This window comes from Lithobates pipiens, unplaced genomic scaffold (genome assembly GCF_037356315.1).
Source record: "Lithobates pipiens isolate NorthernLeopardFrog02 unplaced genomic scaffold, aLitPip1_a1.2 Scaffold_25, whole genome shotgun sequence".
In the NCBI taxonomy this organism is placed as follows: Eukaryota; Metazoa; Chordata; class Amphibia; order Anura; family Ranidae; genus Lithobates; species Lithobates pipiens.
The window spans coordinates 13,280,379-13,298,074 of NW_027507787.1; the positions used below are offsets into that span (position 1 = coordinate 13,280,379).

The 17,696-nt window shown below is 38.6% G+C and overlaps 1 protein-coding gene across 4 annotated transcripts in view; it reads left to right on the top strand.

Moving 5' to 3' along the window:
* The window catches only part of RHOBTB1 (Rho related BTB domain containing 1), a 140,144-nt gene extending 122,912 nt beyond the window's left edge, over positions 1–17,232 (top strand). For all 4 annotated transcript variants that reach the window (XM_077454063.1, XM_077454064.1, XM_077454066.1 and 1 more), the window contains 6 exons: positions 900–1,861; positions 3,759–3,877; positions 4,336–4,486; positions 5,821–5,909; positions 8,598–8,703; positions 10,816–17,232. In XM_077454063.1, coding sequence (XP_077310189.1) covers positions 900–1,861; positions 3,759–3,877; positions 4,336–4,486; positions 5,821–5,909; positions 8,598–8,703; positions 10,816–10,988 — 1,600 coding nt within the window. In that variant the 3' untranslated portion in view covers positions 10,989–17,232. The remainder of the gene's footprint in view (positions 1–899; positions 1,862–3,758; positions 3,878–4,335; positions 4,487–5,820; positions 5,910–8,597; positions 8,704–10,815) is intronic.
* Positions 17,233–17,696: the final 464 nt, after the last annotated feature.

Here is a 17,696-nt window from a genome sequence, read left to right on the forward strand (position 1 = left end):
TCCCCCACAATGTCGCAGTCACAATAAAAATCGCTGATCGCCGCCATTACTAGTAAAAAAAAAAATAAGAAAAAAATTATTAATAAAAATGCTATAAAACTATCCCTATTTTGTAAACGCTATAACTTGCGCAAACCAATCAATAATCGCTTATTGCGATTTTTTTTTTACCAAAAATATGTAGAAGAATACGTATCGGCCTAAACTGAGGGAAAAAAATGTTTTTTTGTATATTTTTGGGGGATATTTATTTATTTATTTAAAAGTAAAAAATAATGCGTTTTTTTCAAAATTGTCGCTCTATTTTTGGTTATAGCGCAAAAAATAAAAACCGCAGGGGTGATCAAATACCACCAAAAGAAAGCTCTATTTGTGGGAAAAAAAGGACGTCAATTTTGTTTGGGAGCCACGTCGCACTACCGCGCAATTGTCAGTTAAAGTGACGCAGTGCCGAAACGCAAAAAGGGGTCTGGTCTTTGACCAGCAAATTGGTCCGGTCTGCAAGTGGTTAAAGTCCATCTCCACTCTCCTGATGCATTTCTTTGCATTTTATTCATATACTTACCCTTTCAGGTATATTCTGGACAGTTTCTGCTATGCACAGGGTCCTGGTCCTTGTTGCGTCTTTTCTAGCCTCTGCATCAATATACTGTGTAGAGTGCCCTCCACCAAGGTTTTAGACCAGTGATGCCAGTGTGTTGACTGATGGGCTACATTTCTCTCTCTCTTTTATTTTATTTTATGGGGTTTAAAGACAAATAGCAGATAATATTACTAGCTGACATGCAAATCTATTTCAAGATTTATTACGCAACGTTTCTTTATTCCTTGGGGTTCGTCTTTAAGATATTATTTTTGAATTAGGTATACTCAATTTCATATTTATTTTGATTTTGCAGACCTATAAAAAGAGGAGACATCTTACCACCAGAGAGAGGACGAGAAGTTGCAAAGGAACTTGGTATTCCATATTACGAAACCAGTGTTTTTGATCAGTTTGGGATAAAGGATGTTTTTGACAATGCAATCAGAGCAGCTTTGATCTCTAGAAGACATCTCCAGTTTTGGAAGTCTCATCTAAAGAGAGTTCAGAAACCTTTACTCCAAGCGCCATTTCTTCCACCCAAATCACCACCACCAGTTATTAAAATCCCTGAATCCAGTGAGTCTAACGTGAATGATGCTGGAAATTTGTTGGACAATTCATTGTGTGCAGATATCATGTTTGTACTTCAGGGCCAAAAACAGATCTTCGCTCATAAAATTTACCTTGCTACCTCCTCCTCAAAATTTTATGACCTTTTTTTAATGGAATACGAACAGTCTCAGAATTCTGCTGACAGGCACTGCAAGAAAGAAAAGGCTACCAAGGACTTGCTAATGAGGACATTAAGTCTTGATACAGATGAGGACACAGATGGGGCTTCCTTGAAACCTTCAAATGCCTGTCTTCGGATATCAAGAAGTGATGATACTTTACTCACTACAGACTGTGAAGGAGAAGCTTGTGTTGCACTGTCGACATGGAGCAAAGGCTTTCTTAGCATGCACCAAGAATTGATGGTCAACCCAATTTCAAACAGAACTTGTTCAATGACTGTGGTCCGAATGGACTCTTCAATACAGTATGGGCCTTTTAAGACTGTGCTACGGTTTCTGTACACAGGACAGTTAGATGAAAATGAGAAGGGTTTGATGAGAGTGGCACAAATTGCAGAAATCTTAGAAGTGTTTGACTTGAGAATGATGGTGGAAAACATTACAAACAAAGAAGCCTTTATGAACCAGGAGATCACAAAAGCATTCCACGTCAGGAAAGCAAATCGAATCAAGGAATGTCTTTCTAAGGCAACGTTTTCTGGTGAGTAAATTGCCTTTTGGTTGCAGCTCTTTTCAGCTAAATCATCTATTGAGCACCTCAGTCTGAATTAGAATTGCAAATTTTGCACCTTCATCCAGTCAAATTTACAGCTTTGCAACAGCATTATTGACCTCTTTTCACTTCGAAAACCTTATTGGTCAAATTGAATATCAAATACTAACTGACTTTTTGGTCAAATGCTTTGCCTGTAGTCATGTATTCTTTATCTTGGAGCTGCAGTCCTCTTTTCTTTATAAGTATGTTTCATTATCTTTTCAAAGGTCATACTATTTTTTTTCCTCCCATGCAACTCATTAACTTTTAAAAAGGAGAATGTCATTTTGAAACATTCTACACATACTGATTGAGGGATTACAGTATAAGGGTTTTATTTTGTGTTGATGTTTATATGTGTATGTTCTGTCTTCCCATAATGGGAAGCTAATGGGAAGATCATTGAGATGAGACCATCATTTTTGTTCTCCTGTTAAGAACACATTCAAAGATGATTATTTTAGCTTGATTGTTCTACCTGGGAGAGTTTTACTAAAACTGCAGCACTCAGAATCTGGTGCAGCTGTGCATGGTAGCCAATCAGCTTCTAACTTCAGCTTGTTCAATTAAGCTTTTACAATAAAACCTAGAAGCTGATTGGCTTCTATGCAGTGCCACACCAGATTTTGCATGAAATTGTTTTAGTAAATAACCCCCATTGTGTCTTGAGAGAAAGGTTACTTTGTTTGAAAAGCAGAAGGGCGCAAATTGTGCCATATACTTTTTATTTTAGTTTTCTAGATATGAAGTATATTGCATTAGGATCAAACTTTTTGAAGTTGCTCTAGAACAATGTAAAGTCACATCTGTAGATCCATAGTCCTTAATGACTCTGGGCATCCCAGCTTGAGCTCTAGTGCGTTTACTAGTGCTTTTACACTTTTGTGATTTCAAAAGGGGTACACAATTTTTCAAGGATGCTTTGCAGATAAAACAATGTAGAGTTTGACAGTCAGTGGCATAACTACAGAAGCTGTCTGATTCAATACAAACGCCTTCTGTAACTGGAAGCTTCTGCAAATCTCTGTGTAAAAAAAACAGCCCCCACTGATCAACAATATGTAATGAGAGCATATGGGGATAATGTGTGATGACTTAGTAGCATTAGTAGCATGCAAATTGCAGTTATGTCATCACATGGTGCATATCTCTTGTACCAGAACTTAGGCCCTTAGTTGTAGTTTCTTTTTTATTTTGGTATATTTAAGGTAACATTTTTTGTACATTTTTAATTCTGTAGCTGTTCACACTTTAAGTACAAAAAGAAAATTGCTTAAATCGGAGCTCCACCCAAAAGGCAAAGTTGTGCTTTCAGGCCTCCTCCCCCCTCCTCTTCACCAAATGACATCGGGGGGGGGGGGGGGGGGTACCTGGTTTTGACAGGCCTAGAGACAATCCAAGCAAAAGTTATTCTCTTCACCTCCCTCCCCACAGTCTTCTGGGACACTTCACAGGTCCTAAAAGACTGCAGGGCCATTCACAATGCGCAGCGCGGCTCGTGCATATGCAGTGGACAGGCAGCTGTGAAGTCGCTAGCTGACACAGCTGGGTACCCACGTTTGGGATCCCAGTATTGGGGACAGAAGACCAAAGGGAAGGGGTGGCTTAAGTGAGCACATCGCTGGATCCTATGACAGGTGAGTGTCTGTCTATTAAACGTCAGCAGGTACAGTTTTTGTAGCTGCTGACTTTTCATAAACACAAAAATGACTGTAGCTCCTCTTCAAGTGCAATATGCCTACCATCCTAATATATCATACAAATAAGGGGAGGGGAATTTTCTGCTAGCATTGAGGACACTGTAGGGAGCACAAACTGAGTGACCATGGTTTCATATTTTCAGATGTGACCTTTAAATTGGACGATGGAAGCATCAGTGCCCATAAACCACTTCTAATCTGCAGCTGTGAATGGATGTCTGCAATGTTTGGGGGTTCCTTTGTAGAAAGTGCAAATAATGAGGTATGTGGCAGTAACTATACAGTATGTTTTTAGCCTTTGTATGGTATGATTTGCTGTTTATTGCTTTATAATATACTCATTATCAAAACTCTTTAATGACCTCTTGTGAGCTGGCTTGTTTCAGCTATTTTGATTCTACTGGTGAAACTAAATATAACTTTGGCATATGTTCAAGCAAGGACAAATTTTATAATATGCAAAGTAAGCCGCTTCCTTTTGTGGTTCCCAATTGTCCATTAGTAGAAGCTTTCACTAAACATTCTTCCACAAATATTAATATGATCCCAAGTTAACAACTGTCTGTACTGTTTAAAGGCATACTTTTGATTTACAATATACAAAGTCTCCTGCACATAAACAGCAAAAAGATATTATAGCATCAGAGTGATGATCATAATTGGTTGGCTGCTTGCATATGCATATTCAGCTGATTTCTTTACATTTGTTCATATTTACAGGTCATACTTCCTAATGTAAGCAAATCATCAATGCAAGCAGTCTTAGACTATCTGTATACTAAGCAGCTATCATGCACACCAGAGATGGATCCATTGGAGCTGATTGCATTGGCCAACAGAATCTGCCTTCCACATTTGGTTGCTCTCACAGGTGAGAACAAAGTAATATGTGCACATGGATCATAATTCATACAAGCACACTAATGATAACGTGGTAAAGCTTTACTGAAATTCAGCCTTCTTACATGAATCTGGTAACCTGAATATAATCTTAGTTTTATAGTTAGTAAGGTTGAATAAAGACACCGGTCCATCCAGTTCAACCTGAGTGAGTTTCTACAGTTATCCCTATCCCTGTACATTAATCACTAAATTCCAAAAAGACATTCTGACTGCCAAATAATTATTTGAATAAACGATCGTTCCATAAAAATGCAGACTACAGCCTATCCACATGGAAGAGAAATCCAACTAGCTAAACTCTAGTTCTCGATTGTTGGGGCCTACCGCTACCCCTAGACAAGATGACCATTCCCGAATGGCCAAAATTGGTCAAAATTTCCTGTTTATAGGCATCTTTAGACCCAGCTACTTCAGGGGGGAATTTTTCCAATGTTTCTTAATAAAGACAGCACAAGCAAAGAAATGACTGAGATAGAAAAGAAAACATCCCATTAAAACATTGGTCTCAGCTGAAGTTTGTGTTGACTACATGGGATGAGACAGCCATACATTATGAATAGTGGTAGTGCAGTTGTGCCACAAAACACACAGGTAATTACTTTTTTTGGACTTCGGTCGACCGAAGAAGAGTTATGGTCAGTTAAGTGGCTGGGAAATATTTGTCTTTATTTTAGTTCTACTGATAGCATGATACTGTATAGAATTGCTAATGAAAAATGATATACACTGAATAGTCAATGTGTATGTTAAATAAAAAAGAGGGAGCAAGGTCCCCTGAGGTTCAGATTCTTTATTTCCAAATCATCCTCCCAATGTGGCTAATTTAACATTTTCTCTCCAAGAAATTTGAGATAGTGAGCAGGGCAGGAAAGGCATAAATGTTTTAACTATTGAACGCATTTTATAGGATAGTTTAAGTATTTGTATACCTAATGAAAAATGGTGCAGTTTTTCTCACACATGTGGACGATATGTCATTGGGGGGCAAGCAAATTTCAGTGATTTTACCACTGGGCAGCACGGATACTTTCAAAGCCTGTACAATCCTAGTTGCATTAATGTAAATAAAGTTACAAATGCTAATTACTAATGGAATAATCTCACTGCTACTTTTAGTTTCAAATTATTATAAAGATGAAACTAAATTTTTTATACTTTGCAACATACGGCTAAATGTTAGGTCAGTTTGCATAAAGATTAATAATAGATTCTGCATCCTGTGTATTTTTTTTTTTACATCAGCAAATCATTATATTATTTATAATGGTTGTAATACAGCATAAAATGTGCTTTGTCCTGCAGAACAGCATGCTGTGCAAGAGCTGACCAAAGCTGCAATGAATGGGCTGGATATTGATCATGAAGTGCTGACTTATCTGGAATTGGCTCAGGTCAGTATTATGACAGTTGTTCCATCAGGCATAGTGCATATTACTGTATAAGCACTAGGGGCAACCTGGCAGCAGAAGGAGAGCAGATGTAAATGTTAAGTAGGGATTATCTTAGCTGAAGATCAAGCAGTCATGGAATTTTGTGAATCAAGACAAACGCAGATATTCACAATGTCATACTGACATGCCGTCTTAATGGAGAAAGAAATGAGCAGATTATACATTAATAATGTCTACCAATTTTCCACAAATATAGTAGTATATTCATATTCTTAAAAAAAAAAAATATATATATATATATATAATATATATTATAATCAGTTGGCGTGTTTGATGTTAATCTGCTCTATACTTTTTGCCTCAAGCACTGAAGTACAAAGGTGCACGGAAGCTAAAGCATTAGTTTTCCTAATTAATTGTAACTCAGAACAAATTTTGTGATACTTTATCATGCAAGTAATAATTTTCTCAGGTCCAAGGGGTTATTCTGCCAGTTGTGCTAAGCTCATATTTTTATTTAGGTTATGTAAAGACGGGTTTGTTTTTACCATGGCCATTACTCCTAAAGTGTCTAATTTGCCACTGTCCACAAATAGCTGGCACTTCCATACCAGTAAACCTCAGGATTTGAGGTATTAAAAGGTGCTTAAAAAACGGCCCGATGTGCAGGCAGCACATCAGGGCCAATTTTTCAGCACCTTTTTAATGCCTCAAATCCTGAGGTTTACTGGTATGCCCATACCTACTCATACTGTAGCATTTGGTTTATGGTAATCCTGGGCACCAAAATGAAATTTGCACAGTTGACACAAGTTAAAGAGGAACTGCAGTCTGTTCACATAATTTGTAATAAAAACATCTTTGCCATTCCGAAGATTCCCTCCAACCACTTTGCATATTATTTTATATATACTGTGATTCTTTACTTGCCAAATTTGCTGCATAAATCTCCCTCCACTGAGTCTGGCTGCATCCATTTTAACTGTGGGCGGCTGAAGCTGCTGCCTGTTCACTTCCTAGATTAACACAGAGGCACACCTCCAGCTCTGCATGTCTCATTGGCTCTCTTATGATTCATTCCCCCTCTCTTCCTGGCAAACTCTCACGAGAGTGAGAGAAAGAGCTGTGCATGATGTCATAAGCCTAGACTTTTTACCAGACAACAAACAGGAATTGGGCTGTATAAAGTATTTACTGGCAGAAAAAAAATGTTTTACTATCCAAAGTTATAACAACAAGGGCAGAAGATTTAATAGATGGAAAGTTTAAAAAATGACTGAAGTTCCACTTTAAGTATAATGTCCTGAGCCAGTGGTTAATACAATATTTAAAAATAATAAGGGGTTGTATGAGAAACTGTAATTATCTGTGTTACTACTTTTAATGTGTGGATTTAGGTATTAATGGCTTGCATAAACACTTAAAGTGGTTGTTAAGCCACTTGTATAAAATGCTCTCACCCCTGCTGTATTGGAACAATAAGTCATATATATTACATAATCCCCTGTACTTGTGTTGTATCATAAATATGTTTAGCTGTACACACCTTCTTCCTACCACCAGTTGCCTGTTCTCTCCTCTGCCAGCTGAGAGTTCCGGGGGGGGTGGCTAGCACTGCCACTGACGTCAGCTGGGGAGGACAGGAGAGACAGAGCTGAGGAGTCATGTGATCGCAGGGATCCAATGTGTTATCTGTACAGATAAACATATTTATGATAAAACACAGACACAGGGGAACTTCTTGTTTTAATACAGAGGGGATAGGAGCTTTTCAGGTTAAAGCGGGAGTCCGCCGGGAGTTCCGCCGTTTTTTTTTTTTTTTAAAAGCCAGCAGCTACAAATACAGCAGCTGCTGACTTTTAAAATAAGGACACTTACCCGCCCAGCGCACCCGCGATGTCGGCACCCGAAGCCGATCTCTCGATCGTCTCTCGGGTGCTGCCACCACCATCTTCGGTATGGGAATCAGGAAGTGGAGCCTTTCGGCTTCATTTCCCGGTTCCCTACTGCGCATGCGCGAGTCGCGCTGCGCAATAAGAATGGACCCGCTGCCTCTGGGATCTGTGTGTTTCCCAGCAGGCAGCAGGGGACTTTCGGAAAGGGGCGTAGATCTACGCCCCTTTCCGCAGAGAGCTATCCCGGAAGTGGGTGTGGATACCTGTACTGTACAGGTACCTGCACCCCCCTCCCCCCTGAAAGGTGCCAATTGTGGCGCCGGAGGGGGGGAGGATTCCAATGAGAGGAAGGTCCACTTTAGGGTGGACCTCCGCTTTAAGTAGGTGGAGGAGGTGAAGACGGGCACAATGGAGACTAGAAGAGCTGTGTGTGATGCAGACACGCACAGACTACGATCTCTCGGCTTAGTAGACATGGTAATCGTGGTCAGAACTCAAGGGGGAGTCAGGACTTAGCATTATCAAACTACTATTGTAGGTGATACAGAGGGATCATTTAAAAAGTAAAAGCACCATGCTGCTAATTGCACATTAAAGGGACAGGGGCAGCATTTTTTTTTGTTGGGTTAACAAACACTTTAAGGAAAGAGTGAGATAAACTGAGAAACTTAAAAGCTGTTGCCCCGCTGTGCTTACTCTGACCAAATGTATTCAAAATAATTGCAACAATGTCAAATATAATCATGTTACTTATTGGGCTTTGTATTAACTGAGCTGAATATTTGACTTCCAGTTTCACAATGCACATCAGCTGGCTGCCTGGTGCCTGCACCATATCTGCACCAATTATAACAGCGTTTGCTCCAAGTTCCGCAAAGACATCAAAGCAAAATCTGCTGGTGGGTAAATCTAATGCTGTTTATTCAAACCTGTTATTTGCACTCTTTGTAGGTAGCCTTGTATGACAAATATTCATGAAAATTTACTATATTATATAACACGATGAGCTTGGATTATTTAATGCATTTCCCTAAATTCACTATTACCACTTATTTTGTTAACCTTATCCTTTTTTTTTACAAAGTCATTAAACATTCTAGATGTTAAGCAATGCTATTAAACTTGGAAAGATAGTAAGCATATCAGATTTGCTTGTGTGAAGGGGTTAAGGGAATATCATTTTAGTCAGTATGGTTACTTAGCAACATACTAGACCTCATGTGGGAAAAAACTGGAGTGAAGAATAGTACAGGTGTGGCCTATAGCAACCATTTAGATTCCAGTTTATCATTTTTCTGCTGCAGGCTAGGAAATGAAAGCATGCAATTACCACCATCATTCATTGTCCTTCCTACATGGATCCACTGTTTACATTTAAAATGATTTGTGCTTGTCGGCTAGAGTCCTAGTGGATGATATGCCAGCTAATTAGCTAATTAACATTTTTTTTTAAATAACCTGCTAATTGTCACCTGTTGTGACTGATATATCACTTATGGGTGATTGATAATGGATTGTGAATGATATATCAACCTAGTGGATTCAGAGCCTAATTTATCATAGACCACAGCTGTGAATGTATATGATGGCAGTACGATACTGCCTTTTATTGTTGGCTGTACATTGTGGGGAATATACTACAGAAAGCACAACGCTAATCTGAAAACACATCTAGAGTGAGAGCCGCGGCATAATTCGTTTGTTTTGGATTCGGCCATCATTTCCATTTGGTGACCCAGAGGTTCATTAACCTGGCTATAACAATCCTGAAGCTACACCATCTTTCCATCTGCCCCATTTTTCACTTTAACCAGGTCATCGTATTAGACCTGCTTAGGGAGACCTTTTATTCTAGTGCAGTGGTACTTCTTACTGCTTCGTTTTAACAGCATAACTATCTGCTTTTGGTTGGACCTAGTTGTACAATGGAATTGTTTTACATGGATGATCCTATCCTGTCTACTAGAAAGTTAAAGAACAAAATCTGCTAGTCTATGGAAACTTTATAGCTAATTTTCAGGCAAATATTTATTAGAACACCACATAGTGAAGTTCTGTATTTAAAAATAATTAAATGTACATCTAACTTTCATAAGTATCTTGGTATTGGGCTGCTGTCATCCTTTCCTCAACCACACTTTAAATGGAGGGGGCAGTAGAAGCCAGACAGACTTTGTTGCATGTGCATGTTTTGACCGGGAACATGCCGACAGGAGAAGAGAGCAGAATCGATGTCTTAACAGTGTGTTGCTGCTCCTTTATTGCCCAATCAGCAAACTGACAGCACTGTATTCCCTAACTGTAAAAGAAAGCAGTGTCACCCTCCTGGCTGAGCTGTCTGTAATTCTGTCAAACCAGTTTTGTGATTTAGATATCTTTGCCAATTTTTTTAAGCTGATGAGGCAGTCCACAAAAATAGATTTCCACTTTATATAAAGCGATCCGTCTGTAGTTTAGCTTTAAAGTGGTTGTAAAGCTTATTTTTTTATTATTTCTTTTTTTTCTAAAATAAATTGTTATGCCTACCTGCTCTGTGCAGTGGTACTGCACAGGGCAGCCCTGACGTCCAAATCTGGGGTACCCTGCTGGTGCTCTCGGTTACTTCTCTGTGCCACAATAGGAAGATGCTTCTTATGGGAGTGCAACTGCAGGCTTGCTCCTGAACCGGGCTGTGTGTGCCTATAGACGCGCACAGTGTAACTATGCCCTGCCCCTGCTCTCTCCCCACACAATTTGATTGACAGCAGCAGGGGCCAATGACTCCTACTACTCTCACTGAGTCTTGTGAGGAGAGGAAGTGAGAGCAGCACTGCTGCATGTAGGCACAGTACTGGATTGAGATAGGTCTCATGTAAGTATATATAGAGGTGAGGGGGTCATACAAATACTGGGACATTCTTTACCTTAAGGCAGGGAATGCATTAAGGCTAAAAGTGTCCTGTCATTAGAACTACCTTAAGATAGACTTTCATGATTTCCCTGCTGTAAAACTATTCCATTTCTTTTTGCAGAAAATCAAGAATATTTTGAAAGACATCGATGGCCACCCGTCTGGTACCTAAAAGAAGAAGACCACTACCAGCGAGTGAAGAAGGAAAGGGAGAAGGAAGACAGTGTCCTTAATAAACACCGGTCAAAGCGCAAGTGGTGCTTCTGGAGCTCCTCCTCCGCGGCCTTTGCCTAAGCAATGACTTCATTGCAGACTTGAAAAACACATGTGTATGAATTTGTCTTAATGTTCAAACAAGCTGTACAGTAGTTACCTTTTTGAAGCACTGATTTCAATCCACGTGTGTGCATTTAATGTTTTTATAAGATCAAAGCACAATTCACTTCAAGCAGGTCAAAAAGCTTGTTACTTTCAGCTGGAAGGGGGTCCATGTGGACCCCTTGTGTCACTGGAAAGGTTTAAGGCATGAATAGGCATAAATTACCGATTTTCAGAATGGTCATCTATTGACTAAGTAAGGTGTGTTGAGGAAAATACATGACACTAAATACAGGGATCTCTAATTTTGGAGCAAATAAGCCAATACAAGGACAAGCGCTTATGCATTATATTGTTATACTGCAGAGCGCAAGCTCCATCTGTTCTGCTCGTACTGTGTTCTTAAAAGTTGGGATCAAAGTTCTGTAACATGCAAGATAATTGTTTCACGTTAACCTCTGTCTAGGACAATCATGTTCAAAAGCTGTATGTACTTATGTTACTGCTTAAATCCCAGCTCTTGGAAATCAAAAAGAATCTTCAAATTCAGGTATTTTTTGAATTAATAACTAGCCTGCATGATCAGCAGTTACAGCGATGCAAAATTTGTCTGTGCCACTTAAAAAATAATCAAACTAGTTCCTCAGAGGAGGGTCGCCTCAGGGCAGGCTAAACAAATATGAAGGCCCACAGTGAATGTAAAATGTGGAGCTTACAAAGATAAAAAAAACTCAAGCTGAATGAGTATATTAGGTTTTGCTTAGCTTGTGGCCTCTAGCCTCAATGGCTTTACCTTTAAGCGAGCCCTGAGCAGCCTGTTGCCTGTGTCAACATTATAGCAATGTACTCTGCTTAGTTACATTTTTTTTTAGCAAGCATTGCTTAGGAATTCTCAAGGATCTGGCAAAAATGCCAGATTTTGCAAATAAGGCACATTTTAATTTTTTTTCTGCTCGCTAAGAATATAAAAATCTAAAATTCTTTAAAAAGTAGATAAAATAAATAGTTAAGTGTTAAGAATAGAGAAGAAATCCCAAAAAACAAGTAATAATATTTGTGTTTTCTGTATAACCAGAAATGAAACTTAATATGTAGGATGTGGACACTACAACCCAGCAGTGACCTGGTTTCCAACTTCACTGGAAACTTATTTTTTTTTTTTTATACTGTCTTTGAATATATCAATATTCATGTTATGTGAAATGCCTACGTTAGACTGGAAGGGCTCTATTCACAGGGATATTCAGGGCAACATATATACCCTATTCGCAGACAAAATGTCTTACTAACCTAAATACTTATCTACTTCTCATGTAGAATCATGCATTTAATAGCAGTGGTCTTCCACCGTCTGTGCAGAGAAGTAATGATTTAAAGTGAACCTGGCCAGACTTTTTCCTGAAGCTCTATGTGCTTTATACTGTGATGATATATATATATATATATATATATATATATATATATATATATATAAAAATATATAGAATGATGTTTTTTTTTTTGATTCTTTTGCTTTCTTAGGTGTATATTACTTACCTGTCCCTGCTGTTTCCTGTAACCTGTCAATGCAGGCATGTCATAGGTTTTTAGACTATGAATCTTTATCTGTGATAGACATGTCACAATTGAAATTAATAAAAATCCAGGACTCCTCAGGGACTGTACAAGGCCCTTTCACACCTAGGTGCATGCAGTAACATATGTACAGTATATGATGTGCATTACTGTATGTCTTCTCACAGGCACTTATGCATGCTTTTAGGGCCAATTGCAGCCAACAATTTTATTTTTTTTGCTTTTGTTTTGCACAGAGTGAGGAAAGGTTATATCTAAAACCAATCCAATTGGCACAAAGAAAAAATAAATCTCCCAAATAGGGACACAACGGCAATAAATACCTAACAGTAGTCCATGCTCTAAATTAAAAAAAAAAAAATGTTGGCCAGAGCGTGGCTTCAAGGAAAATGCTACATATTTTATTTTATAAGCTACAGTGCATAGGTGGGAACTAGCCACATAGTAATGAATGGCCTTTTTTTACCTGAAACACATTTTTATGCGATAAAATACATGCATTTTATGGCAGGTAATAGACCCGTGAATGGGTCTTCAATAGTACATAAGGCCATAATAGTAACAGGTTTTCCCCATGCATTGATTAGTTACATAGTAACAGAATCACACTAATTATGTCACCTGTGACATCGGATGGACATGACCTAATAATGGTCATAGATGACTTCTTCAGGAAACATTACTCTGCTTATTTTGTCAGGTTTACATTAAACCATATACTTCCAAGTGAATTTTTGGACGTCACATAAGCTGTAGCTCGATGCATTTCATTCAGACACTATCTTCGGGATGTGCATAGGGAAATTCCCTTTTGTTATGTAGTGAATTTACAGTATATGCTCATGTGTATCAGTATTTCTTTCAAATACCTTTTCTTTCTTATTTAAATTTGGTTGTTGTGTGAATTTTCAGTGTTAATTAAAAACAAAACAAAAAACAATGTGTATACAATAGGAAGAGAACCAGAGCTATTTCTGGGCCAATTCATCGTAATCAATATTATAGCAGGTATGGTCTTCTATTGGAGCTATACTTGCCATGACCGCATAAATGCTCTAATACAGCTAAGAATAATATCTACAACTTTGTTATGTAGCAACATGGTACCAAATGGCCCAAATCGCCTACCTAGCCTAAGCAGAACCATAAATAGAAAGAAATAATGAGCAAAAACTGCTAAAATAAACCTTAAATACAATCCCCGTATAACATTCTTTGATTACTGTTGGGATAGGCATAAAGATGTACTTATGCTGGGTATGTTTTACATATTCTGGTATTCTATATATGTGTTTGTGAATGTTACTAGTCATTTGTGTATTTTAGGTTTTAAGACCCTTTACATTTAATGATATGTTAAAGAGATGTACACTGTATTTGAGCACCACAAACCAAAAACACTATTTAATTCATTTTTAGTATTCAAAGCAAACTGGCCCACCCATCCCGGTCTCCATGCTTTATTTTGCTGAGAACTCACTTTCGAAAATTCTCCCTAGCATTTCTGGCTGTTGCCATCTTGAGTAAGGGCAGATGATTCATGTAGCATTTACTTCCTGGAATCTAGCTACCCTTAGCTCAGGCATGCAGCCAGGAGGGTGTGCTTAGCTGAGAAAGCCCTGCCTCTTCTTTGAAGACTCCTGGGATATGACATCATTTGGCTAGGCCTGGAAACCAGAAAGTAACTAAAAAAAGTGTAAAATGTTTAAAACAAGTAAATATGATATACCTTCCTATCTGTTTATTAATGCTAGCAACATAAGGATTAAAAATGGTCAATGTTTTTTGAGAGAGTGAAGTTCCACTTTAAAGGCTAAGTTCACTTGTTAAGTGAAATGGACTGCGCAATCAAGTGGTCCAAGTAGGTTAAAATACACTGGACCATTTTGAAAAATATTTCCTAATGTAAATGCTGGAATTATGAAAATTACTGAAAAACGACCATTGTTGGCAATGTGCTGTTGCTAGGGTTTGGCCTGCGTTGACTGCTCGCCCCCAATATCAAGTGAGCGCTCCAGGCTTTGGGGGCCTACGGGTATTGCAATTACATTAGGTGATATTTTTAAAAACTGCACAGCGTGTTTTAACCTACTGGAACCCCTTGACTGCATAGTCCATTTTAATCAAAAGCTGAACCTAGCCTTTAAAGCGGTAGTCCGCCGGGACTCCGCGTTTTATTTATTTTTTTTAAAAGCCAGCAGCTACAAATACTGCAGCTGCTGACTTTTAAAATAGTGACACTTACCTGTCCAGCGCGCCCGCGATGTCGGCACCCGAAGCCGATCTCTTGATCGTCTCTCGGGTGCTGCCGCCGCCATCTTGGGTATGGGAATCAGGAAGTGGAGCCTTTCGGCTTCATTTCCCGGTTCCCTACTGCGCATGCGCGAGTCGCGCTGCACAATAAGGATGGACCCGCTGCCTCTGTGATCTGTGTGTTTACCAGCAGGCAGCGGGGGACTTTCGGAAAGGGGCGTAGATCTACGCCCCTTTCCGCAGAGAGCTATCCCGGAAGTGGGTGCAGTTACCTGGATTATCCAATTGTGGCGCCGGAGGGGGGGAGGATTACAATGAGCGGAAGGTCCACTTTAGGGTGGACCTCCGCTTTAAGTTCTAAGGATTCCCCTATTACAAACACAGAATTTGACGTGTGTTTGCTTGTACATCACTAATCTATTTTCTCTGAAACCATTTCATTACTGTAACCTATTCTTGCCATGAGAGAATTATTGAAGCTGCTATAATAATAATAATAGTAATATCTCTTAAGAAAAATCGACATGCCTTGCTTTCATACTGATTCTTTGGAATTGGTGCTCATGGAACAAGTATGACATTCCTGAACGCTAAAGCTGTTCTGTGTCAGTGATTTCAATTTTTAAAGTCACTTAATAGGCAGGGCAGCCAGGTAGCTAGCATTTTGTAAAGGATCGCTAAGCAACAGCACCTTACATATATTTCTCTTAGTACAGTTTTCCTTTGACCATTAAATAAATTAGGAAAGTCCTTCGACACTACAGGATTAAATTATCCCGTCTCCTATAAATAATGATGCTGCTAAAGATAGTTTAGTCTCTACAATTTATATTTAAGTTCTGTAAAATTTTTGTGAAGATGGTGCAAATGATGTCTCAGACTTTAATCCTAAAAGATAAGGTGTCTTGCATAAAGTACCAGTCGCTGACATTCACAAATATATGTAATGGAATGTTTATATATAGACCTTATACGGTACATACTGCAGTATTATTTTTTGTGCATCAGTGTACAGTATATACTTTATACTGTATATTACCCACCATTTCAGGCTATTTAAAGTCCAACTGAAGCATCATACCTTTTCATCTTATTATAGCACTTGTGATTTGTGACTAATTTGTGCTAGGAAATGCCTTTAAAATAACTTGTATGCTTGGTGAAATGCTGCTCCCTGCCTTCATTATTGCATTGCTCTGTGCTGGCAGAGCTGAGTAACAGCCACACCCCTCAGCACAAGTGTCCTCACACACAGACCTCTGTTGTTGACCTGTCAGAACAGGGGTCTGTGCATTACTGCACTGGATCTTTTCTGTTGCTATTGGACTGCAGTCATATTTATGACACCTGGCGCAAGTTCTATAATGGGAAAATAATGGTATTGCTCTAAAAATGTTTTTGTTCAGTTCTGTGACTTCATTTGGGCTTTAAGTATATCTTTAAATGGTATCTATATGACCGTTATACGGGCAGCTTGTATTCTAGGTTTATCCTTTCTCAATAATGGATATTTGCTAGGGATATGCCACTTTCAGTAAAAATAAAACTGGAAAAGCTTTCAATGGAAGTGTTCAAGGGGTCTTGGGTCCCTCTTCCCTCTTGAACCCCTTCCGACTGCAACCAGCTTGGTTTGGATTTTCTTAGTCTGAAAACAAAGTCAAGACTTATTTCAGTCTAAAACCCTACTCATCACATCTCCATTGCAGGGGATTCCCTCTTTTTACTGAAAATGGAGAACTCTTGTAGGAGGAAATTTCCTTTGTAGGCCTTCCCCTATAATCATGAGTAATAATGGTTGGTAGTATGTAATAAAGCATTTGTAGAATTATAGGAAAGCATTCTAACCCCAGAGTTGTAGAAAGCCATATTCTATTGACTGAAATTCAGGTTTTTACAGGGTCCATTCTTGGCAATGCCATTAACAGCTTCGTTTAGCATTGTAGATACAGGTGCTAATAAAACAGGATCACTCTGTTGCAATATACCAGCAAAATGAACAGAATGGAAAGTCTTAGAAAAAAAAAAATAGATATTGTTACTGATTAGGTGGGAGAAATCGAATCAATTAATTTACATTGGGTATTGATTGAAAACATGGAAGCGGCAATCCACAATCACTCTCTAACGTCAGCTCTGACCCTTTGGGAATAATGTTTCAGCAGTCGGTTTTTCACAACCAAAGCTCAGTTTGTAAACTTGCCAAATGTTACAACTCTACTAACACATCTGGGGTATATGCAATAATATCCTGTTGTAATCTTAAATGTCAATTGATTTAACCAAGTGGCTGGTTCATTTGGTTAATACAGCCTATGGCCTTTATCTTTGTGGTTATTTTATGTTTTTTATTTTGCAAAAAAAGAAAATGTCAATAAACTTGTTTAAATATAAAGCTTTGTTTGTGTTTGTTTTTGTCTAAAAGATTAAGGGCCCATTTGGACTATACATTGAGTTAACACGTGTGTTGAAGTGGTTGTAAACCACTATAGCAGGGGTAGGCGACCTCGGCCCTCCAGCTATGGTGAAACTACAAATCCCATCATGCCTCTGCCTCTAGGAGTCATGCATGTGATTGTCAGGGTCTTGAAATGTCTCATGGGACTTGTAGTTTCACCACAGCTGGTGATAAAAAAAAAACACAAGATACTAGCGCTTTAAAAGATACTGGTGTGTCCTTTTCAGTTCAGTCTGTATTGTTCATTAAAATAAATTTAAAAACAGTTTTTATCAAAGCAAGATTTTTTTAAAAAAAGTTATCTGAGAAAACAGTACTTGGAATTTGCTGAAAATCCAGAAAGGTTGCTTGCTGTCCTTAGAGGATAAGGGATGTATGTGCACAATCACCTGCGGCAGCTG